At 40.8% G+C, this 25,467-nt stretch overlaps 1 protein-coding gene and 1 non-coding gene across 2 annotated transcripts in view; one reads left to right on the top strand and one right to left on the bottom strand.

The window, feature by feature from the left end:
* REPS2 (RALBP1 associated Eps domain containing 2) overlaps nucleotides 1-25,467 on the bottom strand; it is a 206,643-nt gene that overhangs the window by 89,669 nt on the left and 91,507 nt on the right. The window contains exons 6-11 of the mRNA XM_025371831.1: nucleotides 23,421-23,493; nucleotides 17,604-17,667; nucleotides 15,107-15,249; nucleotides 8,440-8,534; nucleotides 2,096-2,165; nucleotides 572-625 (exon numbers count right to left, since the gene is read on the bottom strand). Coding sequence (XP_025227616.1) covers nucleotides 572-625; nucleotides 2,096-2,165; nucleotides 8,440-8,534; nucleotides 15,107-15,249; nucleotides 17,604-17,667; nucleotides 23,421-23,493 — 499 coding nt within the window. The remainder of the gene's footprint in view (nucleotides 1-571; nucleotides 626-2,095; nucleotides 2,166-8,439; nucleotides 8,535-15,106; nucleotides 15,250-17,603; nucleotides 17,668-23,420; nucleotides 23,494-25,467) is intronic.
* LOC112616721 lies at nucleotides 21,404-21,535 on the top strand. The gene has a single exon (XR_003117748.1). It is a non-coding gene; the product is annotated as a small nucleolar RNA SNORA16B/SNORA16A family (small nucleolar RNA).

Genomic DNA, 25,467 nt, shown 5'->3' with positions numbered 1-25,467 from the left:
TGATGGCTCCATCAACAGAGAGCTGAGGACACAGGGGCAGCCATTCTCCATGACTCCACAGATACAGGTCTGACTCTCCAAAAAACTGGACAACTTTTATTTTTCTTCTTGGAATTCTCTCCATATATAAGCACATATAGTTGCCTTCCTGGTGGTGAAGTATAATAAAAATATTTGAGATTTCTGCTTTGGAAATGGAAAATACCAACTCTGGGCCTCCAATTGATCTACCCCATAAGTTTCTTACTCTACACAAAACCCAAAATGCCTTGTTGAAATCATCTCAGCCTCAAGCCTTCTCAAGTTTGCACTTAGTAACATGACCCTATATTCACACGGAGTGATCCTTTCAGTGAAACTTAAAAACTTGAAAAGATATCACCCTGTTCTCATACCTGAAAAGAGAGAAAGGGTAAAAAGCCAAAAGGTTTCCTTGTAATAAAATACAAGACAAATAAATAGAGAGAAACAGACACACTATCACAGAGGTATCAATCTTCTACTCACTGACTTGCTGTTTTTTATTTAAAAATAATTATATAGAAAGTATACAAAAATGGTTTTCTCCTACCTGGATCCTCAGACACGTCCTTTGATAAGGCTTCATTGATAGTACTTTTCAAAGCTAGTGGTGTTTTGTTTTTTTAAGCAACAAGAAAGGGAAAAGAGGGAAAAAAATTGAAACTATAAAATGTCATTTCTGAGGCAAATTGGATTAAAACAAAGAATTGCTAGTCATCACTTACAAAAACAGGTCTCACAAACCTCTAAAAGTTGCTATAGCATTTACTAAAAAAATAAAGACCTCCTGGAGTATGGAAATAGGTTCTCCTTCTACAAAGAGCAAAGATGTATTTTCAACTTCCCAGAGACAGCACCTCAAGCAGATAGGAGGAGTATTACCAGGAAGTATTGGGAGTTTCTCCCTCTTTCATTTCTGACACCCAGACTGATGACGTGAGAACCCCTGGTTGTGCAATCCAGGTTTCAATATTTTTATAGTTTGCCCAGTTATTCCACTGTAGTTAGGAGATTGGTCAGAGTACATGCTACCGCAGACAATGTCCACTTCTACCTGTCTTTCCCAAACAAGTATTTAAATAGAGAACATGCAATTACTGTCGCTTAATGGAAAACTTATTTTTCATGTTTAGCCCCCATACAATGCCTAATCAATGGCAGGCCTCAACAATAAAACCTGAAATAGCTTCACTGATTTTTAGTCCCTTCAAATAAGCCTCTTATTCATGGGTAGTAAATCAATATCAAGTAACAGGCAGAATACTGGCTTGAGGCTTAGAAAAAATCTTGGTTTTTGTCCCAAATCTTTTTCTTAATAACTAGGCAAATGATTCATAGTGTCTGAATTTTAGTTTACTCATCTCTAAATTTCAGGTGATAAAACTTACCAGCCTCCATTCAGTTTTGTGAGGACTGAATAAGACAGTATATGAGGAAGGACCTGGTAGATTATAAAGCACTATACAAAGTATAGGAGGTGGGGGAGAGGGTCCCTCCCACACTTCTAGATATTCCCAGGCCAACTCATCCCTGGGAGTAGCTCTAACACGGAATGCTGTGCTGCACTGCTTCTCAGCTGCCCAGTAAGATAGGAAAATTATAGCTGGGTTCCATGTCACACTCCCACACTCACAAAGACAAGAACAGATAAACGCTAAGGACAAAAGCTCTGTCCAGAAGAGAACTTCCTCATGGATTAGAACGGTGTGCAAATGTGCATTTACACTGATGTCTGGGATCACATCTGCAAACACATGTTAAGCACTCAATTCGTTCAGCTTCCAGTCATTTCCTAATTGCCATGATCAGATTCCAGTGTAAGGTGTTAAGAGTAGCCTGAGGGTCAGCAAAGACTAAAGGGCCAATGAGTTGGAAGACTCTGGACACTCAAGCTCTTGCTACCACTTTGTGAACTACTGTTTTATGACAATGATTTGAACTACTTAATCTATCCAAATGTGTTTACATGCTGAGAACCACCCTCATATGCTCTAGAAGCCACCATTCCAAGAGGAGTAGATAAGATAACAGAGGTAGAACGTTGGTTAAGGAAGAAAACTGATTCTTTTCCTACCTTGTTTGTCATCACTAGTCACATCCTGGGTAGGGACAGGAAGGTCAGCCATGTCTTTAACAGATGTCTTCTTTGAAAAAGAAAAGTAAATGAATTAAACTGGTTGGAACAGAAATTAAGTGATGCACACATATGATGAAAAAAATTTTTGTTTTTTTTTGAGACGAAGTCTCGCACTGTTGCTCAGGCTGGAGTGCAGTGGCTTGATCTCGACTCACTGCAACCTCCACCTCCCGGGTTCACGCCATTCTCCTGCCTCAGCCTCCCGAGTAGCTGGGACTATAGGCACCCACCACCACGCCCGGCTAATTTTTTGTATTTTTAGTAGAGATAGGCTTTCACTGTGTTAGCCAGGATGATCTCGATTTCCTGACCTTGTGATCCGCCCGCCTCAGCCTCCCAAAGTGCTAGATTACAGGCGTGAGCCACCGCGCCCAGTCAAAAATATCTTAAAAGCTATTATTTCTTGCCAACATTTCCGTCTGCAGTAAACCCTGCATTTAATACTATCTTATTTTTTTTAGGTTCCTAGTGAGGTGTATGTTAATTTGTATTGAAATTTTACATACACAGAGGAAAAATATGATTCAGATTAAGGGACATGTATTAAATCTGAATTCAGACTGGGATTCAGCCACAGAACTGCATAGCAACTCTTGTCCATTTGGCCAAGAACAAACCTGTCCTTTATGTATTTTTTCACAAACACAAAGAAGTTCTGACAAGTGGCCCCACAATGTGGGTGTTTGCCAAAATCTGTCATGCAGATGGTGTCTAAACCTGATTAAAACAGCCTTCTTGTTATGGGATAAAAGAATTTTACAATAAGCAGATTAACATTTTCTCCTAATGCAAACGGGGGGAAGTCCTCACTTACACTAATGTGAATACCCAAATCTATTAAGTATGAATTAGTTTTAAACCGTTTAAAATCTACTTACTGTAAATTTATTTCTTATAAATTCTCAATTTAACACACATTCTAACTATAGTTAATAACAATGTATGGTATATTTGAAAACTGCTAAGGGAATTGATCTTAAATGTTCTCACCACACCAAAAAAAAAAGGTAACTATGTGAGAAGTGACAGATATGTTAATTAGTTTGATTGCAGTAATCATTTCATATACACAGATCAAAACATCGTAAATATATATTTTTGTCAATTATACCTCAAAGCTGGAAAAGAATATGCACTCTAAGGCCTATAAGATTAAAGAATAATATATATTCACATTTGCTTTATTTATATACACAAACTCTGGAAAGATATGTAAGAATTGAAAGGTGACTTGGTAGATGGAAGACTTGTCATCATATGCCTTTTGATACTGTTTATATTTAAAACATAGTCACAAATCAAATAAAGATAAATTGTAACATTTATCTTGAAGGAAAGAGAGCAAATTCCTGGAGCCATCTGGTGTTCCAAAAAGTTAATTGGTTTACCTCTCAGAACCTAAACAACCCCAGAGAGATAAGCAACACTTTTGTTTTAAACTGTTGTTTTAAACTATTCCCAAGAAAGAGACCGAAGTATTACTTAGTAGAAAACTGGTCTAGGATTTAACAGTCTTCACTCAAGTAATTGTTCATTTGTTTGTTTGGTTGGTTGGTTTTTGAGACGGAATCCTGCTCTGTCCCCCAGGCTGGAGTGCAGTGGCACAGTCTTGGTTCACTGCAACCTCCGCCTCCCAGGTTCAAGCGATTCTCCTGCCTCAGCCTCCTGAGTATCTGGGACTACAGGCACGTGCCACCACGTCCGGCTAATTTTTTGTATTTTTAGCAGAGACAGGGTTTCACTGTGTTAGCCAGGATGGTCTCGATCTGCTAACCTCGTGATCTGCCCACCTCGGCCTCATATAGTGCTGAGATTTACTCATTAAAATGAAGTATCTAGATATAATTTCCTATCCGAAGTCTACTATCTCCAATAGAACAATGTACCATAACAGTGCATTTCCTTCATTGTCTTTTGCCACCTGCATTATAAATCAGACCCCTTTGGAGAATAACATAATTTAGAAGTAGGCAATGTAGATAAAAAGAAATCTCAAAAAACTGTTGAAAGAAATTAAATAAATGGAAAGACATCTCATGCTGATGAGTTAGAAGGCTTAATATTGGTAAGGTGGCCATACTCTCCAAACTGATCTACAAATTCAATGCAATCTTTTTTTGTCAGAATTTGGCAAGCTTGTCCTAAATTTCATATGGAAATGCAAGGAAGTCAGAATAGCAAAATATTCTTGAAAAAGAGGAACAAAGTTAAAGAATTCACACTTCCTGATTTCAAAACTTACTACAAATCTAAAATTATCAAGACACTGTGGTAGTGGCATAATCATAAACATACAGATCAATAGAATAGAACTGAAAACCCAGAAATAAACCCTTACATTTATGGTCAGTTGATTTCCAAAAAGGGTGCAAGACAATTCAATGGGGAAAAAAGCGTCTTTTCAATAAATGGTGCTGGGATGACTAGAAATCCACATACAAAAAAATAAAGTTGGACCTCTTCCTCAGAACATACACAAAAATTAACTCAAAATTAATCACACGCCTAAATGTAAAGGTCTAAAACTATAAAACTCTTAGAAGAGGCCAAACTCAGTGGTTCATGCCTGTAATCCCAGCACTATGGGAGGCCGAGGTGGGCGGATCACAAGGTCAAGAGATCGAGACCATCCTGGCCAACATGGTGAAATCCCATCTCTACTAAAAATAGAAAATCATCTGGGCTTGGTGGCGCACACCTGTAGTCCCAGCTACTCAGGAGGCTGAGGCAGGAGAATCGTTTGAACCCGGGAGGCAGAGGTTGCAAATGAGCTGAGATCATGCCACTGCACTCCAGCCTGGCAACAGAGTGAGATTGCATCTCAAAAAACAAAACAAAAAAAGACAAAAACAAAAATCTCTTAGAGGAAAACACGGGAGTAAATCTTCGTGATTTAATATTAGGCAATGGTTTCTCAGATATAATGCCAAAAGCACAAGAACACTTACAATTCAGTAGTAGACAAGTAATTCAATTTTAAAATGGACAAAGGACTTAGACACTTCACCAAAAAAGATATACAAATGGCTAATAAGCACACAAAAAGATGCTCAATGTCATTAATCATTAGGAAACTCAAATCAAAACCACAATGAGACACCACTTAATTCCACTAGGGTGTCTAAAATCAAAAAGTCAGACAATAAGTGTTAACAAGGATGTGGGAAAATTGGAACCCTCATACACTGCTAGTGGAAGAATGTAAAATAGTATAGTTGCTTTGGAAACCAGCTTGGTGATTCCTCAAAAAGTTATGATACAATCCAACAACTCCACTCCTAGGTATATACTCAAGAGAACCAAAAACACACATCCACACAAAAACCTGTACATCTATGTTCATAGTAGCATTATTTATAATAGCTAAAAGTGGAAGCAATGCAAATGTCCATCAACTGATGAATGGACAAACAAAATGTAGCATATCCATACAATGCAATATTATTCAGCATTAAAAAGGAATGAAGCACTGATACATGTTATGATCTGAGTGAACCTTGAAAACATTATACTAAGTGAAAGAATACGGTCACAAAACACTACATACTATATGCTTCCATTTATATGAAATGTCCAGAATAGGCAAATCTAGAGACAGAAAATAGATTAGTGATTATCAGAGGCTGGCAGAGACAGAGGAATAGGAAGTGACTGCTCATGAGTATTGGGTTTCTCTTTGGGCTGATGATGTTCTAAAATTAAACTGTAGTGATGGTGGAACAACTGTTAATATAATAAAAATTACTGAATTATATACTTTAATGGGTATGGTATGTAAAGTCTCTATCAGTAAAGCTGTTTAGAAAAAGAAAGAAATCCAGTAATCTAAGAGACACTCATAAAGAGAAATATACCTGAAATTATCATCTGTAATTCTTAATGGAAATAAGTGCATGGCTACAGCTCTGCTGTCTTTAGAAAAAGATGTATCACTAAGCCAATTTCTCATGACCTGGGACCTAAATCAGCTGCAGCTTTGTTCAGAACACAACCACCTATACTGGAGTCATCAATCACAGGGCTAGTTCCAAAATCTAATTAAACTCCATGCATTCATGATATATTAAAAGATTGGTAGAAAGAAAAATCAGTAATAGTTTAGAAGAACATGAAATACTGAATCATTATTGCAATCTGACCCATACTTCTTAAATGAACAAACCATCAATTAACCCTATTACTTTGTCCTTGAATTCTGTTTACTGCATTCATTGTCTAAAACTATAGCATCCTCAAAAATAACAATTTGGTTGGAAAAGAGGGATTTTTTTGTTGTTGTTTTGCTTTCTTCTTTGGATAGGGCCAAAAAAAAAAAAAAAAAAAGACTAGGTAGTTTTTAATCTCCCCTCCCCAAGAAGGTCACTTAAAGTATACAAAAGTATATAAAGCTAGCTGCATATAACATCCACAAAGGTGAATATATGTAACGTCATCCAGGACATTAGAGAGAGAGAGACAAAGAGACAGCGAGAGAGACTCTGTGTGTGTGTGTGTGTGTGTGTGTGTAACAGAGTATAAAAGACATCAGGGTGTGTGTGTGTGTGTGTGTGTGTAACAGAGTATAAAAGACATCAGGGTGTGTGTGTGTAACAGATTTTATGGCCATTTTAAAAGAAGATCAACTAATAACTTCATCATTTTATGCAAGCAGGGGGGCCATCATACACATATATACACACACAGAGTCAGAGAGCCATAGAAGTATCCATCCTGGTTTGATAAACAAAGCTCTTTAAACACTGCTAGAATCTCCAAAGTAAACCAAGGGCCATGAAAAGTGGCAAACTATTTTATCTGTCTCTGTCATATGCATTCTGCAGAAAAAAAAAAAATTTTTAACCAAAATTCTTCAAATGCACATCTGTCATTCCTCCTGAAGTGACTTTTCTTTATGTCTTTTTCCCATGAGTAGAAATCTGAGGAAAGTATCATGGAGGATGCAACTCAAAGAAAGAAAAGCAAAGTGGCAAACAGAGATGTTAGTCAGAGGAGCACTGGAAAGGCAGGCTTGACTGGCTCACAGGGGAGCAGACGATGCCATCCATAATACACGCTACAGGCATGAGGGCCTCATGTGAGAGAATAAATCATCATGCACAGTCACAAGAAATTAAAGAAATGTCCCTGTTCCCTGCCTTTGACTTCTATCATCTTGCAATGGTTTCAACTAGGGTCAGAGGACTCTAATAGGAGTCTGTGAATAAAGCTCCATTTACTAAACATTTCCAAATTTTTTAAGGAAGAGAACAGCAGGTATCCTAAGTTGTCATCATAGTAATCATAATGGTGATAATGATGATAATGACAGTGGTGATGACAACAATAACAACTCCTATTTATTGATCCATAGCTAAGGCTCCCTAAGCACTTGGCTAAGTCCTTCCATCCATGGCCCAACACTGGGGGAATTCTCCAAGTTCCTTTTGGGGATCATCCAAATCAGTCCTCATTTGGTCCAAAAGCTAAAAACCCTGAAGGAGTTCCGAATGTGATTTGGGGCCCTCATATAAAGTCCTCAAACCTCTTCTCAAAGCAGTTCTGGTTCAGTATAGCTTATTAATGCCCAACTGATAAAAATACAATTAAAATTGTTTACTAGGGAATTAAAGCTTGGTTAAAGTAAATAACTTGGCTAGAATTTTCTGGCTTCGTTTGGCTATATCTACTTTTCGCATCTAGAAGGTCTAGAGATTATGTTACTTACTTTAGCACATCCAGTTTTAGGGAGAAAAGGGGAAAAATTATAGATACATCTGGTGTCTAGATCTGAAAGGCTGAGCATCAAAGTATTAATAATTACCAAGTACAAAAAGGAAATGTGTTTTTTTTGTTTGTTTGTTTGTTTTGTTTTTTTTTGTTTTTTTTTGAGATGGAGTCTCGCTCTGTCGCCCAGGCTGGAGTGCAGTGGCCGGATCTCAGCTCACTGCAAGCTCCGCCTCCGGGTTTATGCCATTCTCCTGCCTCAGCCTCCCCAGTAGCTGGGACTACAGGCGCCCGCCACCTCGCCCGGCTAGTTTTTTGTATTTTTTTAGTAGAGACGGGGTTTCACTGTGTTAGCCAGGATGGTCTCGATCTCCTGATCTCGTGATCCGCCCGTCTCGGCCTCCCAAAGTGCTGGGATTACAGGCGTGAGCCACCGCGCCCGGCCAGGAAATGTTATAAAAACTCATTTTCAAGCAAAAAAAAAAAAAAAAGTTCATTTTCCAGAGTTCATAAAGAACATAGGCTAATGGATTTAACTCCATACACATCCTTATTTATCAGCATACGAAAATCTTTACCTCCATCCGATTCAAGTCACGAGGTTGTTGATTTGCCGGCAGTGACTCAGAATAAGAATCAAATAATTGACAGTCCCACTTGGGCTTAGGAAAAGCTAGGAAGAAACAAAAAGAATATATAAGAATATTTCCTAGAGCCATAGTAATCAGTGTTTCCCATCAGCTTTTCTGTGCTCGTTAAATATAACAACAAAATCAGCTAGCTCTGATAGACCACTTATGGCATTCATCATGCTAGGGTAGTTATTTTCAGTTCTTTACATGGACAACCCAGTACTTCTATTATCCCCATTTCACATGTGATGAAACTGAGAACAGGGAAGTTAAGCAACTTACTCAAGGTCATACAGCTGATAAATAGAAGAGCAGGGACTTTAACTCTCAGCAGTCTGGCTGAAGAGTATGTGCTCTGAACACTTCATTTTATAGCATAGTAATTTTCCACATTAACCATCACTATCACAATATGTAAGTCTTAACTATGTTACTAGTGTAGTTTCTAATGTATAGGGACATTAACTAAGGAAATACATCATTTAACTATTGTTGGATATAGGCAAGATCTTATAATGACGTGCACCCAAGGTAATTTTATGAAATATTTACCTCCTTGGTTGTCAGGAATTATAAAAATAAGAGCATAAATTCTTGCTGATTTACAACAAAGAAAAAAGAATCTCATTAAGGGTTTCTTTCAATATGCAATAGTGACACTGGCTGTTATTTCAGTAGTTAAGTGAATTCACATGAGGAAAGATCAGTCTACTTGGTAAGCTAATTACTTCACACCAGGCTATGTCTTAGAAGCAGATTCTGCTGCACTACTTTGTCACAAAGTAATTAGGAAAGAAATATCTCAACAGCTAGAAAATTTGTCAATATTCCAAAGAGGAAAAGCAGACTGTGGCAGATAATAAACAGAAGCTACAAGTCAAGACAAGCTATTAGGAAATAAAATTGTAATGCAAGGTTTAAAAAAACTTGAATCAAATGTGAAAAGTGGATTGGCATTGTTTTAAATCCTTCCCCACCCTCCCACTCCCATCAGGGACTGAAATGCCAATATCCTTCTGCAGTAAAGTACTGGCCATTGGCCAGGCATGGTGGCTCACACCTGTAATGCCAGCACTTTGGGAGGCCAAGGCAGGAGGACTGCTTGAGTCTAGGAGTTTGAGACCAGCCTGGGCAACATAGTGAGACCCTGTCTCATCTGTCTATGTATCTACCTACCTTCCTACCTATGTGTCTAATTTAAATAAATACATACATGCATATATATATACAGTAAGTAAGGAAGTAAGTACTGGTCTGAGTATCAGCACCACATGGAGTTAAGAACAAGCACCTTGGCCGGGCACGGTGGCTCAAGCCTGTAATCTCAGCACTTTGGGAGGCCGAGACGGGCGGATCACGAGGTCAGAAGATCGAGACCATCCTGGCTAACACAGTGAAACCCCGTCTCTACTAAAAAATACAAAAAACTAGCCGGGCAAGGTGGCGGGTGCCTGTAGTCCCAGCTACTCGGGAGGCTGAGGCAGGAGAATGGCGTAAACCCGGGAGGCGGAGCTTGCAGTGAGCTGAGATCCGGCCACTGCACTCTACCCTGGGCGACAGTGCCAGACTCCGTCTCAAAAAAAAAAAAAAAAAGGACAAGCACCTTAATTTGTTCATTTGCTTACTCTGGTCTGAATTTCACCAGTATCAGATGGGGCAAACTGTGGGCCCTGGTGATTTTTCTGACCATACCTCATAGTCTATTTCCTTGGTAAAAACTCAGTAAAAGCACCATTCCTCAGTCCAGCCCCAAGAGTGGTGTGAACCATTATTAAGATTTCTCTTTCTGGTCTATCAATCAAGGATCTGACTAGTATTATATGACTGATGCTTTATCATGAGGGGATCTTCCTGTGAAGAAAGCTAACACTTTCCAAAACTATAAATGTTGTCAATTACCTGCTAAATCTCTCTCCAAGGTGTCCACATCTCTCCATCTCACTGTCGCCTCCCCAGTGCAAGCGCCCTGCTGCTCCTGACTGGCCAGCTGCCACAACTTAGTCTTCTGGTTTCTACCTGTGCCCCTCAAAACCTGTTCTCTGGACCTGCATGATCCTGCATGATCTGCATGATCATTTCACATAGCAAATCTCATTGTGTCTCTTATCAGCCTAAAATAAGGTGACATTATTGCCCGTCATATGTTCCCCACCTTCTTCCTCAGCTTCAACCCAGCCCCTCTACCCTGGTTCCGTGCACGCCAGTCACTGTGGCCTGAAATTCTCACTCCTCCTATGTTCCAAGTCCCCTCTCAGAGCCTCCCCAGCAAACCTGCTGTTCCCCCTTCTCAGAACCTAAGCTTCTCCCTTCTTCACCTATGTAGTCCCTAGCTCAGTCTTCACATCTCAGCCCAAACATTTAAGGAAATCTTCCCTAAGGTCATGCACCCTCTTGCTGCATCTGTGCTTCCCCTTGATGGCACATATTAACTGCCCACTAGTTCATGGGAGTAGGAGCTCTGTTTCATACAGCATTCTGACCACAGTGAACGATGTGGTACCTCTCACACAGTAAGTACTTCACAGATATTTTTTAACAAACTCTATGGCAAAAATTTCTACCAGAACCCACCCAATCACCTATCAAAAGGTGACTTTTTTTTTCATTTTTATTTTATTTTATTTATTTTTATTTTTATTTTTATTTTTTTTTTTTTTTGAGATGGAGTCTCACTCTGTCACCCAGGCTGGAGTGCAGTGACGCTATCTCGGCTCACTGTAACCTCTGCCTCCCAGCTTCAAGCGATTCTCCTGCCTCAGCCGTCCGAGTAGCTGGGGACCACAGGTGCGCACCACCACACCTCGCTAATTTTTGTATTTTTTGGTGGAGATGGGGTTTCACCACGCTGCCCAGGCTGGTCTTGAAATCCTGACCTCAACTAATCCTCCTGCTTCAGCCTCCCAGAGTGCTGGGATTACAGGTGTCAGTCACCTCACCCAGCTGAAACTATCAAAAGGCTAGAGGGTAAGCCACCAACTAATACAACTCTGTCATTGAAGTTTTACTATTAGGGAAAAGAGACTATTTCCATAATTGCAAGTAAAATGGCATCAGATAGAATTCCTCTTCCATTATTTTACAAAACAGGCCAGGTGTGGTGGGTGGCTCATGCCTGTAATCCCAGCACTTTGGGAGGCCAAGGTGGGTGGATCACTTGAGGCTAGGAGTTCGGGACCAGCCTGGTCAACATGGTAAAACCCCGTCTCTACTAAAAATACAAAAATCTGTAAAATCTGTCAGGCATGGTGGCAGGTGCCTGTAGCTTCAGCTACTCAAGAGGCTGAGGCAGGAGAATTGCTTGAACCCAGGAGGCAGAGATTGCAGTGAGCCAAGATCATGCCACTGCACTCAAGCCTGGGTAACAGAGCAAGACTCCATCTCAAAAAAAAAAAATATTATTTTAGAAAACAAGCCTGTCTAGTTATGAATGCATGAAGATATTAACCAAATTTATCCTCTTCAGCAATCTTATCAAAAACTGGATTAGATTTTTTAAAGACTGAATATAGATCAATTAGAAAAAAGTTGGAAAAAGGTGAGAGTTAAGCTTTAAAAAAAAAAAGAAAAGAAAAGAAAAAAAGCACTAGGCCAGGCACGGTGGCTCACGCCTGTAATCCCAGCACTTTGGGAGGCCAAGGCAGGCAGATCACGAGGTCAGGAGATCGAGACCATCTTGGCTAACATGGTGAAGCCCCATCTCTACTAAAAATACAAAAAATTAGCCGGGTGTGGTGGCGTGTGCCTGTAGTCCCAGCTACTCGGGAGGCTGAGGCAGGAGAATGGTGTGAACCCGGGAGGCAGAACTTGCAGTGAGCCGAGATTGCACCACTGCACTCCAGCCTGGGCAACAGAGCGAGACTCCATCTCAAAAAAAAAAAAAAACCACTAAATGAGATGCCATTAAAATGAACAAAAAAATGAATAGGATCACTCATATTTTGCAAAGAAAAGAAAAAAAAAAAGCACAGAGACCTAGGTGGTTCTGGCCATTTTCTTAAGCTTCATACAATGATAAACATGAGTGATAAAGCATTTTAAAATATACCGTCACTGAGTTTGATAGAGTTTTATAGGTTATTTTCATGTTTTCTGTTAGAACTATATAATTATTATTTAAGATTAATCCCACAAGCCCTGGAAATGATGTGCAATTTTTGTTTAATTGAAGTGTATATGACAGATTCTTGCCTTGTTCCTGTATAAATGCATTCTGACAGTCTCCATAAAAGACCAGGAAGAAACATGAGGCTCACTGGTGTGCTTTTTTATAGATTCCCCTTTACTGAATAAGCAGGTCAAAAGAAGCCATTGGCAGTAGGAAAGGAATCAAGAGATTACTTCTTTCCTGTTAACATTTCAGATATCTAAAAATTATGTCAGTGATTTTTTTTTTTTTTTTTTTTTTTGAGATGGAGTCTAGCTCTATCACCCAGGCTGGAGTGCAGTGGTGTAATCTTGGCTCACTGCAACCTCTGCCTCCCAGGTTCAAGTGATTCTCCTGCCTTGGCCTCCCTAATAGCTGGTACTACAAGTGTGTGCCACCACACCTGTCTAATTTTTGTATTTTTAGTACATGGGGTTTCACCATGTTGGCCAGGCTGGTCTCAAACTCCTGACCTCCAGTGATCCACCTGCCTTGACCTCCAAAAGTGCTGAGATTACAAGCGTGAGCCACCACACCCAGCCATTATGTCAGTGACTTTTGAAATAGTCTGTGAAACACTTGGACACCTACAAAAGTGACTTCTCAAATAAGGAGTCATGGTATGTCCCACAGGTTCCATGGCCATATAGCATCAAAATAATAAAACAGCACTAGTTATGACCCCCAAACAGAAAACTCAGTGGGGGTATGGGAGATGAGGTTACCCAGGACTCTCTCCAGGGCTTGAAAGAGGACACAGTGAAGGTATTAAATATAACTAACCCTAGAACAGAACTTGGCCCTTTGCCAGCTGTTAATTCCCTTGAGAGAGAGACAAAAGTCCCATGTGTCTCCAATCCCAAGAAAAGAGGTTCTTCTATGGCCCTGCACTGCCTTGGCAATGAGAGCCATGTAGGTGTCAAGATAGCCCCCAGAATGCCAGTGCTTCTTTGCCCTCATTCAGGAGAAACAGAAAGGAGAGGAGGGGAGGGGAGAGGAGGGGAGGGGAGAGGAGGGGAGGGGAGAGGAGGGGAGGGGAGGGGAAGGGAGGGGACAAGAAGAGGGAGAGAATGAGATGGAGAGAGAAAGACACCAAAGAGAAAAGAGGAGTTTCCCATGCTCCTCAATTGCAAGCTAATTCCTGGGACCCATGAGGATCTTCCAAGCATCTAAGGAAGGGCAGCAGGCTGGAGTTACAGCCTGCAGTAGGGAGAAAGCAGGTATTGTTAGCAAAATCCAAGTCCACAAATTAGTAGGTTTTGCTCTCTGATCTCTCCCCTTCATATATTTTATGGGGACATTTGAAGAAGATCCCAGAATGGGTCACTCTTCCCCCAACATGTTTACCTGTCACTTAGCAGCAGCCACAAACTTGGCCTCTTCCCTTTGGTTGAGTTCCTATCCTCTCACTATTTAACACAGAAAATGACAGATTCTTTATTTAAGAGAGTCAGAGGCACCGAGACTGACTTAGATAAGACATTTGCCACTTTGAATCTGGTATCATCATGAGGAAGGGACTAGACAAGATAATCCAAGGCCTTTTGCAGATCTAATCACAAAATTTATACTCTACTAATAAGTAATTAAAGTTTCTTTAGACACTGCTCTCTCTTGCTAATAATCACCCATGACTAAGCTCTCATTTCTTTAACAGCCATTCCCTAAAAATTGAGAAAGGTTGTTGAAAGCACCAGCTATTTCTGGGGCCTCTCAATGAGCACTATACTTCCATGAATAATGGAAATCAGACCAGTGCCCACTTGCCTTTGAATAGGGCAAGACACACTATTAATTTTTCCACTCTCCCAAAGGAATTAATACATATGTTATACTCACCATGACTCTTTCCTATCTAAAGGGTCCAAAACAATAATTTGAGTGAGACTGTTTTATTAAGGAGAAACATAACAGTTCTATTCTAACCTTCTGATATGCTAGAATATTCTATATCTGATTGCAGTTACATGGGTGTATACATATATAAAAATTAATCGAGCATACATTTAAGGTGACAACACTTTGCACACTTCACTGCATGTAATTTTTTGACTTTTAAATTAGGTATAAGAGCTCTATTCCACTCCATTGCCCAGGGCCACCTGGAGACACTGGGGTGTGCCTAAAAATGCCAAGTTAACACTTGGCTCTACAGGATCCTCCTCTTCATTTTATACCAGCTGGGAATTTCAGTACTTGCCTATTTCACAACTGTCATGAAAGGGTAAGTGACTTTGGTTCAAATCCATCCAGAGGGTATAGAATGAGAAAAACAGGTAATACACACTTACCCAGACCAGCCCTATTCCTCACATTATGAGATGTAAAAGTCTAATAGCAGTTAAAGAAGAATAACTGTAAATACTAAGGACTCCCCAAAGTATCTGGACATCATTTTAAGAAACAAAAGTTTTTTACACAGCCTGGAGGAAAAGTACTTAAGGTTTACAATTGATGGTGAGGCCTTACCCGCCTGCAGGTACTCTGGCTGCAGAGTTGGAGGCAGGCCCTCAGGCAATGGGTAGCCGTTCTTCCGAGCCACAATGAGATGAAACGCAGCACAGAACTCAGGCAGGGTCAGGGCTCCATCACAGTCAGCATCACTAAGCTCCCTAGATGAAACAAATGTCATGAGTACCTACCATGGGGCTTACAGAACAAGTTACTTGGCACAAATGTGCCAATAAAACTCCCAGACTCTATGGTGATGGCCCTACCAGTACCCAAACCCTCCTAGCCAAATCCATTTGAAATCTCTGGGGGCCACTCCAAGGAAGAAAAATGTTGACTGATGGGATCAGCATCAGTAGCATTTTATAAATAAAAATTTAAGTTCTTCAGGTTCCATTGTTGGTGTGTCTTACAACGCTGAGGACACAGCACAAGAAACTATGGCACAGAAATAAAAATGATACCCAGAAGTCCACAGTCATTCAGTAAATGCAGGCTGCATGGGGTGAAAAGCCCTGGACATGGTGTTCAAAACAGGCAGAGGAAGGGTGGCCCCAGCCATTTTATAGTTGTCCCAGCCACTATGCAGTTTACCTGGAGCACAGAAATAAGCTCTTTGTTTTTCAGCTTTAAGGGAAAACCTTGAACTTTTCAAGTCACGTAAATTTTTGTACCAAACTGTTCTTTGCTTGAGAACTCCCTACTGGGAAAATACAAGTAAGCTCAATAAAAAAAGGAATGAATGATGTTTTAGGATAAAACTAGTAACTAAAGAAGACTGGAACCAGATAAGACAAAAATGAAGAAAGGGGAGTCTTAAACAGGCTTAACTTCAGTCATTATTTCCCACTAGAAGGCACAGACCTATTTACTCAGCACAAAAGAGACTGATTTGCCAAAGAATTATATCTAAGACCCCATAAGCTTAACCATCTCTAAGGTAGACAGAGACAAGTATACTTGTGTTAGGACAAGCATAGAGATAAGACATAAACAAAATTATTCTAGAAAGGTATTACTATTTGAAAGAAAATATATTTCTAAGGTAAGCTCCATAACTTTCCTTTAGACCATTCACATCCTCCTCCTCCAGTTTCGAATGCACTGGGGCCCTGAAATAGCTGTTCCCAGAGTGAGGGGTCAGGAAACTGCTTCATATGCTGGATAGAGAGAATACCACTCAGCTTTCATGGGCATGTCTCAACAAAAAGATAGGAAGCCTCATGCCAATAACGTTTAGACTGGGAATTCTGCCAAAACAAATGGTATTCTTTTCAAAATGATAATTTCTTTTTTCTTCCCTAGCCAGAAAATCTAATATAAGGGCCGGGCATGGTGGCTTATGCCTGTAATCCCAGCGCTTTCAGAAGCCAAGGCAGGAGGATTGCCTGAGGCAAGGAGTTCAAGACCAGCCTGGTCAACATAGCAAGATTCTGTCTCTAGAAAAAACTGAAAAGCTAGCTGGGAGGCTGAGGTAGGAGGATCTCTTGAACTTAGGAGTCAGAGGCTGCAATGAGCTATAACCATGTCACTGCCCTCCAGCCTGGGTGACAGAGTGAGCCCTCGTCTCCAAAAAAACAAACAAACAAACAAACAAACAACAACAAAAAACTAATATAAGACTTGTAAAAACAAAAAAATTATGCCAGAGTATATATTGTTGAAGAACCTAAATCCAGCTCAGAATCCCAGATACATTGGCATGCATGAGTATTATTGGAGTAGTTTTCCAATAAGATGCACAAAACATGACAAGCAATTTTAAATCCCAACATAATTCTGTAAATCCTCACGCAAAGGGCTTTATATAAACATTCCAGTGTTTTTAATTATATATTTATAGCAGTGTGATCGCCTGCCCAGTTTTGGGGAAGAACTAGCCCACACACAGCCGAGAGTTTACAGCCGCACCAAGCATTTTCATGAATGCAAATAGAGCCATCTGGACCATCCCAGCACAGCCCTTCTGGAGCCAGAGTGCATAAAGGTGCAGTGGATACCACAGCTGCAAGTCTGAATTAGGGTCCAGCTGATAAACACCAGCCAAATTTACAAAGCTCAGAGGCAGCTAGAATAGTCAAACCTAACCTAACTCCAAAATATTCCTCAACCTGTTCACTCAGCCTTATAAAATATAAAAACTAGTTTGTCAATCTCCTCTGGTTACTTGTATCGCATCTAGTAGAAAAGTCTGAAAATGAAATCTACAGGATGGTAAGTTTCATATGCCCACAATTGCCTAGACTGAAAAGGGATTGAGATGGGGATAATAATTAGGAAATTACTTTAAAATAATAGTTAACACTTATAGTGCTTAATATGTGCCACACATTGTTCATTGTACTTTTCATATAACATTTAATTTTCACAGCAACAAAAATCTGAGTTGTATTCACTCTTGTAGTCTGTTAAAAACATCATTCAAAACATAAGACTTTTAAAAATGCAAAGGTAGGAACTAAAAGATGGGTTATGGATGATGGTATGAATGCCATATGGCATTAATTGTACTTACCATATATAGGAGAGCTCTGGAATGGAAAGCTTTGATTTGGTGAAGAAGTTCTTGGCCACAGAACCTGTCAAGTGCCATTGTTTAAATAAACCATTAATTACTCAGCTAGAGTAGCTTTTACATTTATATACAAATGAATCACAATTTTTTCATTCAGCAATCTCTTCTGTATAACCACAAACATATTTATTCCTCAAAGCAATTATGAATCATGGAACCAAAAGCAACACATGATTAGCTTTTTTAAAAATATGTAAATTACAATAGGGCAAAAGAAGCAATAACATAATGCTCATGAAAGATGCAAATCACATAAATTAATTTCTGCTTCATTTTTACCAAAATTTGCAAAATTTTGCCACAAATTTAAAAGACGAATTTCAAAACTTTGAACAAATTTGGCACATTTCAAATAGAAATTTCAAATAGAAAAGTAATAGATTTGCATTTCTCTGATGGCCAGTGATGATGAGCATTTTTTCATGTGTTTGTTGGCTGTATGAATGTCTTCTTTTGAGAAATGTCTATTCATATCCTTTGCCCACTTTTTGATGGGGTTGTTTGTTTTTTTCTTGTAAATTTGTTGGAGTTCTTTGTAGGTTCTGGATATTAGCCCTTTGTCAGATGAGTAGATTGCAAAAATTTTCTCCCATTCTGTAGGTTGCCTGTTCACTCTGATGGTAGTTTCTTTTGCTGTGCAGAAGCTCTTTAGTTTAATTAGATCCCATTTGTCAATTTTAGCTTTTGCTGCCGTTGCTTTTGGTGTTTTAGACATGAAGTCTTTGCCCATGCCTATGTCCTGAATATTCACAATAGCAAAGACTTGGAATCAACCCAAATGTCCATCAGTGACAGATTGGATTAAGAAAATGTGGCACATATACACCATGGAATACTATGCAGCCATAAAAAAGGATGAGTTTGCGTCCTTTGTAGGGACATGGATGCAGCTGGAAACCATCATTCTTAGCAAACTATCACAAGAACAGAAAACCAAACACCGCATTTTCTCACTCATAGGTGGGAACTGAACAATGAGATCACTTGGACTCAGGAAGGGGAACATCACACACCGGGGCCTATCATGGGGAGGGGGGAGGGGGGAGGGATTGCATTGGGAGTTATACCTGATGTAAATGACGAGTTGATGGGTGCAGCAGACCAACATGGCACAAGCATACATATGTAACAAACCTGCACGTTATGCACATGTACCCTACAACTTAAAGTATAATAATAATAAATAAATTTAAAAAAAATAAAAATAAAATAAAAAAAAAAGATGATCATTCTTATTTTCCACTATTCCTCACATTTTTATCCTTTAAGATTAGCTGAGTAGATAGTAAAATAATCTGGATTCTTTTTAAACAATGAAAAAGAAACTAGAACAGCTATAACCACATCTTTTTTACTGTTGCAGTTACACTGAAACTCTGTATAAATCCAGGAATTAAAAGTTCCAATTCAAATCCCACATTTCCAGCTCCTACTTGAGTGGCAAGTCAGGACCACTGAACCTCTCATTCGGCATTTGTGAATTACAGAAAATATTTAGTAACAGCTGGGTGGTGAGAACAGCTGTTATGGTACCACAATAAACAGGGTAACAAGGGGTGCATCAGACCTGCCACTAGAGGGCATGCAAGTCAAATTTGAGGATTTAAGAGCCTAGAAAACCAAAGTAGTGCAGGAGAAAACAAAGCTAGGGTAGGCATTGGGTGAAGAAGGGAAATGTCGATGCTAGGAGGAGGCGTGGGCCTTCGTTCTATCCCTCCCACGAACCCTAAGACTAAAGTGATACTTGCCAAGGGCCACCTTCATGGGACCAAGAGGTGAACACAAGAAGAATGAGGCTTGGCCGGGCGCAGTGGCTCACACAAGTAATCCCAGCACTTTGGGAGGCCCAGGCAGGCAGATCATGAGGTCAGGAGTTCAAGACCAGACTGGCCAACATGATGAAACCCTGTCTCTACTAAAAGTATAAAAATTAGCCAGGCATGGTGGTACGTGCCTGTAATCCCAGCTACTCAGGAGGCTAAGGCAAGACAATCACTTGAAACTGGGAGGCGGAGGTTGAACCTGGGAGCAGAGGTCGCACCATTGCACTCCAGCCTGGGCAACAGAGTGAGACTCTGTCTCAAAAAAAAAAAAAAAAAAAAAAAAAGATGGGGCTTTATGATAAAAGGAGACTGGGAAAGAAGGAGAGGGGTACTGTTGCTAAAGAGCCATCAAGGTGCCTGCTTCTGAACACACTATCAAGGAGGGAATTAATCACTGGGTGGGCGATTCCACCCACTAACCTTAGAAAAGACAGCAGGTCATCTCCTCCCCTTCCCCACACCCACACACACACCATTCCAGGAATTAATTCTTCCCAGGAACGCCTGTCTCCCCTCTGACAATGTTCAGAGAAGAAAGGAGACTAGAAAATGTCGAGCTACTACAGAACCTTGAGATGTCATCTCTGAAGTAAAATATGTATTACTTTGATATCTCACACCTCGGGTTAAGGGTGCTTTGGGAAGGCAAGGACAATGGATGAAATACTACCTGTAGAATGGATATTTCCAGAAGTGCTAAGTGAGAATTCACCCAGCAAACAGGCTATTCCTCAAAGTCATCTGGGGCCTTTAGTCAGAAGGAAGGTTACATAAAGAGATTGAGAGCTGTAGGGTTGTTAGTCATTTGTAATAAATATATCATTTTCATACTTGATTAGTTTCTACTAAATGTAAATCAAACCACTCTTAAATGTTCAAGAAGTCATTACCCATTAGTTAATACCTTAAATTTCACAGAGTGCTTTGAAATTTACAAAGCATTTCACACACTCCTACTTTTTTAGCACCTCAAGACTTTGGAGATGTAAGTGGGTATTAATTATTATCCTTTTTCTGAGCTCAGGGAACTTACCCATATCCCTTAGTGAACCCCTGCAGGCAGCAAATAATGACCATCCTTTTTTCAATCTCTTGTTCAAAGGCAGGATTTTGCATATCAGGATTTTTTTTAACTGGGTTGCAGCTACCTGAATTTTTTTCAAAAACCTCTTATTATTATAAAAATAAACAGGCCCAGAGCAGTGGCTCACACGTGTAATCCCAGAACTTTGGGAGGCTGAGGTGGGTGGATCACCTGAGGTCAGGAGTTTGAGACCAACCTGGCCAACGTGGTAAAACCCCGTCTCTACAAAAAAAAAAAAAATACAAAAAATTAGTCAGGTGTGGTGGCAGGTGCCTGCAATCCCAGCTACTCGGGAGGCTGAGGCAGGAGAATCACTTGAACCTGGAGGCGGAGGTTGCAGTGAGCCAAGATTGTACCATTGCACTCCAGCCTGGGCAACAAGAGTGAAACTCCATCTCAATAAAAATAAGTAAAGCAAAAAAGATGAAAATCCAGCCCGAGCACCAAACAACCAAACAGACCACACAACCTTCCAAAATGCTCCCACCAAATTCCAAAGCCATGCCCTAGCAGCACTTACTGAATGAGCCCAGATGTCTGATCAGGTTCCTTTGGTAGAACACAAGGTGGAGGATGTCAGCTTGAATTGCATTAGATTACTGGCCATGATATAATGTGGAGAACTCATAGGAGCACTGCCCCCCAGGTCAGCCCTGACAGAAATAGCCAGAGCAAAGGAAACTAAAAGCTAGGCATGGGCAGGAGAGACAAGAACAGACACCTATGAGTCAACGATTTGGTGGCAAAGATGATTCGTGAAGAAGGTGGGATGTGGGTTGGAAGCTCTGTCCCACCACTTCCCAGTGAATGAAGACACAGAAATCTCCATGCTGGATGGCCCTCATCGCAGCTGCAGCTGCTTCCACATAGCTGCTGTGGTCAAAAAGAAGCCCAGAGTCAGTTCCCTTGACCATCACCATTCTGTTTGCTATAACTGATCTGTAACATTTTGGGAAAATACAGTTCCATTGAAAAGAAAAGAAGAAAAAATCTCCAAGCTGGATGTTGGGTCTGCTGCATTCCTGGGTCTGACATGGAAGCTGCTGCTCCCCTAGAACACGCCCTTTCCCTCCTGCTCATAAAGCTGCTGTGTAGCTGTCCCTGTCGGCCCACGTGTGCTCTTTCCTCAATACCATAACCATCTGCTTTCTAGCTCCTCTCCTACATCACCTCACTCCAGTGTGGTGGTAGTGGCCTCTTAGCAGGTCTCAGGTCTACTCTGACAACAGAAATCAGGAATGAACAGAAGTGGGTGATTAACTCCTCTGCTTAAAAGCCTGCAGAGATGACCTGCTGCCTAACAAAAAAAGTCCACCTTCTCCACCTGGCCTTCAGAAGCCTCGCACCCCAGCTTCCTCTCAGCAGGCTTTCCGACTGCACATGCTCACTCCTCAGGGGTAAGATGTGTGTCTTCTTCCCAGAACATTTTTCCCTGCTCAGATCCTCCAATGTACCTGCCATACCCACAGCCATGACAGAGGGCACCGCCCATTCCCATGCTCTGCTGCAAAGGTGGGCCTGGCAGCCTTGTGTGGGCACCATGACCCACCTCACACCTGGTGTCACCTGAGTGGGAGTAAGGGTTGGTGGGCACACAGTATACTGGCCTTTGGGATGCTCTGACAAGGGCTTAGGTCAGATGCTCATTCTTGGGAATGTGGATGAGAAATATCAAGGCCAATGAGCAAAGAAAGTAGATCCTAAACAGATGCTCAGCGGGGTCGTGGTATAGAGAAAGGGTAGGTGGGGCTTAAAGTTATGAGGGCACCAGAACCAAGCATCAGCAGAAGTTGGGAGGTAGGTACACAAAGGACACAAAGCCAGCAGGGCAAGAAAGGCTGCGGAAGCCTAAAGATAAGTGGACAGCGGAGCAAACTTAACGCAACCAGGGCAAGGCCTGTTAGCAGAACAAGCACGAACAGTCAATAATTCCCACCCCTACAGACCTGTGGGCCACTCCTTGGCTCTCATTTCTTAGATTCCCATGAGAACCTCAACCCCTCCTCCTTTTCAAGAAAACTTAAGTGGGCAAGGATAATTCCTACTCCCTAAACCTAAAAAGGCCTTAGGACAAAGGGAGAGGGCACATGAGCTCTGTGTAACCCACAGAGTGGCCCTTCTACTGGTTTGCACCAAGTGTGCTAACCTACCCCCCATCTATTTCCCCTTGCTTCTTGCTGTATGCTTGAAACTGATTTAATAAACCAAGTTATTTGAGCATCTTAAAAAATATGAATCTTGGCTGGGCATGTTGGCTCAAATCCCAGCACTTTGGGAGGCCAAGGCAGGCAGACCACTTGACTCTAGGAGTTTGAGACCAGCCTGGGCAACATAGCGAATCCCCATCTCTACAAAAAATATTTTAAAACCGCCAGGCATGGTGGCATGCACTTGTAGTTCCAGCTACTCAGGAAGCTGAGGTGGGAGAGTCACCTGAGCCCAGAAGGTCAAGGCTGCAGTGAGCCATGATCGTACCACTGAACCCCAGCCTGGGCAACAGAGCAAGACTCTGTCTCAAAAAAATATATATGAATCTTTATGATAGTCATGGTAAGTACCACAGTTTGAACATTTAAAGTGTTCCTAAACATCTTCACCCAGGTTTCAATCTGAAGGACAAGAGCCATATCAGATACTCCTTTATCCCATCTATAGTCCCTGGCAGGTACATCACAGATACTAAAAGGTAGTGTGAGCTCTACTTATTGACAGGCTTGAGGAAGTTCAGAAGTATGTCTTGTACTGCAAGAGATGTGGAAACACTGCCCTATGATGTTCTTTGTGAAAGAAAACCTATGATTCTGTTTGGTAGCTCAGCACCTCTTTGTCAGCAGCTAGGGGCCATCTCACCGCAGGACCCAGATGCGTGAACCATCTCTTCTGAACCAACCCAACAATCAACCACAACAATCTTCTCAAAGATCTGAAAAGTCAAGTCACCTAAGAATGGTTCATTGTGAAGCCTGAAGGCACTGAGAAATGAGGGTGAATAAGCTGTGGAGCCTTAGCTTTCCAAGTAGAAGCGAGGACCAGGAAAAGCTCCACTTCTGCATGCACCCTAAAGAGGCCTCCCCCGGTCAACTCCAGCTCCACTGGTTTTGTTGGCTGAGCAGAGATATTTGCTACTTGGTGCCAATTTTGAGCTCTGCCAGTGTTCTGTTTTTTAAATAAAAGGAGAGACTGAGAAATCTTTCACATCTGTCTGCTTAAGCCACATACATATGGTTCATTATACAGTTTCTCTAGACACAGGAGAATTAGATTTGCTTATATTTAAAACATTCAACTCCTTGGTTTTGTTTCAAGTGAAATGCAAATATTTGGCACGGCAAGTTATTATCTCTGGGGAAAGCAGGTTGTTTATAATGAAAGACTTCAAAAGACACATTAAAAAGTAATACCATTAATAAAATCCCAAAAGGTGACATTTACCCCTACTAACTATCAAACTATCTTAAAAATCAAACAAAGCTAAATAACATGAATTGCAAGGAAGCACTGTTGGAGAGAACTTAGGGTGTGTGTACTGTTTCAGTCATAGAACATTTCTGTTTAAAATATAAGCCCACCCTGAAGGCATCCTATAAATGCTGTTTTAGAGTCCAGCCATTTCACCTATGAGAGGGTAACGATCTTCTAACAGTGTCCTGTTAGTGCCTTAGTAAACAAACTATCTAGAGTAGCAAAAACTCATACTAAGCCCACAGTGAATATCTCAGGATGCCTCCTCTGCCAAAAATATTTTGGAAATAAGATTACCATAAGGCAATCACTGATCAAAACATAATCTCATTAGCAAAGATGTGAGAAGACTCGATTACTGTAAACAAAAGGATAGCTAATGGGCTGGTGAGACTACACTATAGCCCAAGTGAATATTAATTTGCCTAAAGAAAGATTATGGGAATTAGTCAGTCATGGGGCTGAGAAAAAAAAGTCACAGAGGCAAGTGGTGGCAGTGCTGATAGGTGGGATGACAGCAGACTCCTCCAATAATTCATGCTCTACTATGCCTGGTGTAGAGGTGTCACTAAGTGGCTGTCCAACCAGAAATGACTTTTTTCCAGCCTCCCTTGAAGTTACATGCAGCCATGTGACTGAGTTGTAGCTATTGCAATGTGAGCACCAGTGGCCTGCCCTACTTCCAGGCAGGACTAGTACCCTGTGGCACTCCTCTACTCTCTTTCCTATGTGCCCACTGAACAGATGATGGCAGAGTGACAGGACAGAAGGAGCTCTGGTGCATGAATCACCATGCTGAGGACAGCGGCCTGCCAAACTGTTATATTAGTGAGAAATATACCTACTGTGCAAAGTCATTAAAATGTGGGGCCTATTTGTTATAGCAACTGTTCCCCCAATGAATGTATCCTTCAAGCAAGGCCCAAAGGAAAGGAAGATCTGCCCTTTACAACCACACAGCCCATCCTGAAGATGGAAGCCTGAGGCTATCATGGTTTTGCAATCTGACCAATGACATTAGACCATTATGAGCCCAAACAACTTTCTAATTCTAATTTGATTATCTATGCAGACTATCTATAGGACCAGAATGCTGATTCATTTTTACAACAGTCTTTATGTGTTTGAGTAATATAGGTTAATCTTCCATGGATTTGAAGGAGATTCCCAGTTAAAAAGAAAAGAGAGCTCAAGTAAAATTGTGGGGAAAGTATTCAATGAGGAATGAAGAAAAGGACCTAGAAAAGGAGACAGAGCTCAGCAATTTTGTTTTAACATGAAACCATTCCATATTATGCTTGATCAATCTTATTTATGCTCTGCCTCTCACCCTACCCCATACTATCCCATAAAGCCCATGAGGACAGAAAATTTTGTCTATCCTGATCATTGCTATATCCCAAATGTCTGGAAAAGTGACCAGCACATACAAAAC

Source organism: Theropithecus gelada, chromosome X (assembly GCF_003255815.1).
Source record: "Theropithecus gelada isolate Dixy chromosome X, Tgel_1.0, whole genome shotgun sequence".
In the NCBI taxonomy this organism is placed as follows: Eukaryota; Metazoa; Chordata; class Mammalia; order Primates; family Cercopithecidae; genus Theropithecus; species Theropithecus gelada.
Note: the sequence above shows the minus strand (reverse complement) of the source record. Positions and strands in the feature narration are given on the sequence as shown.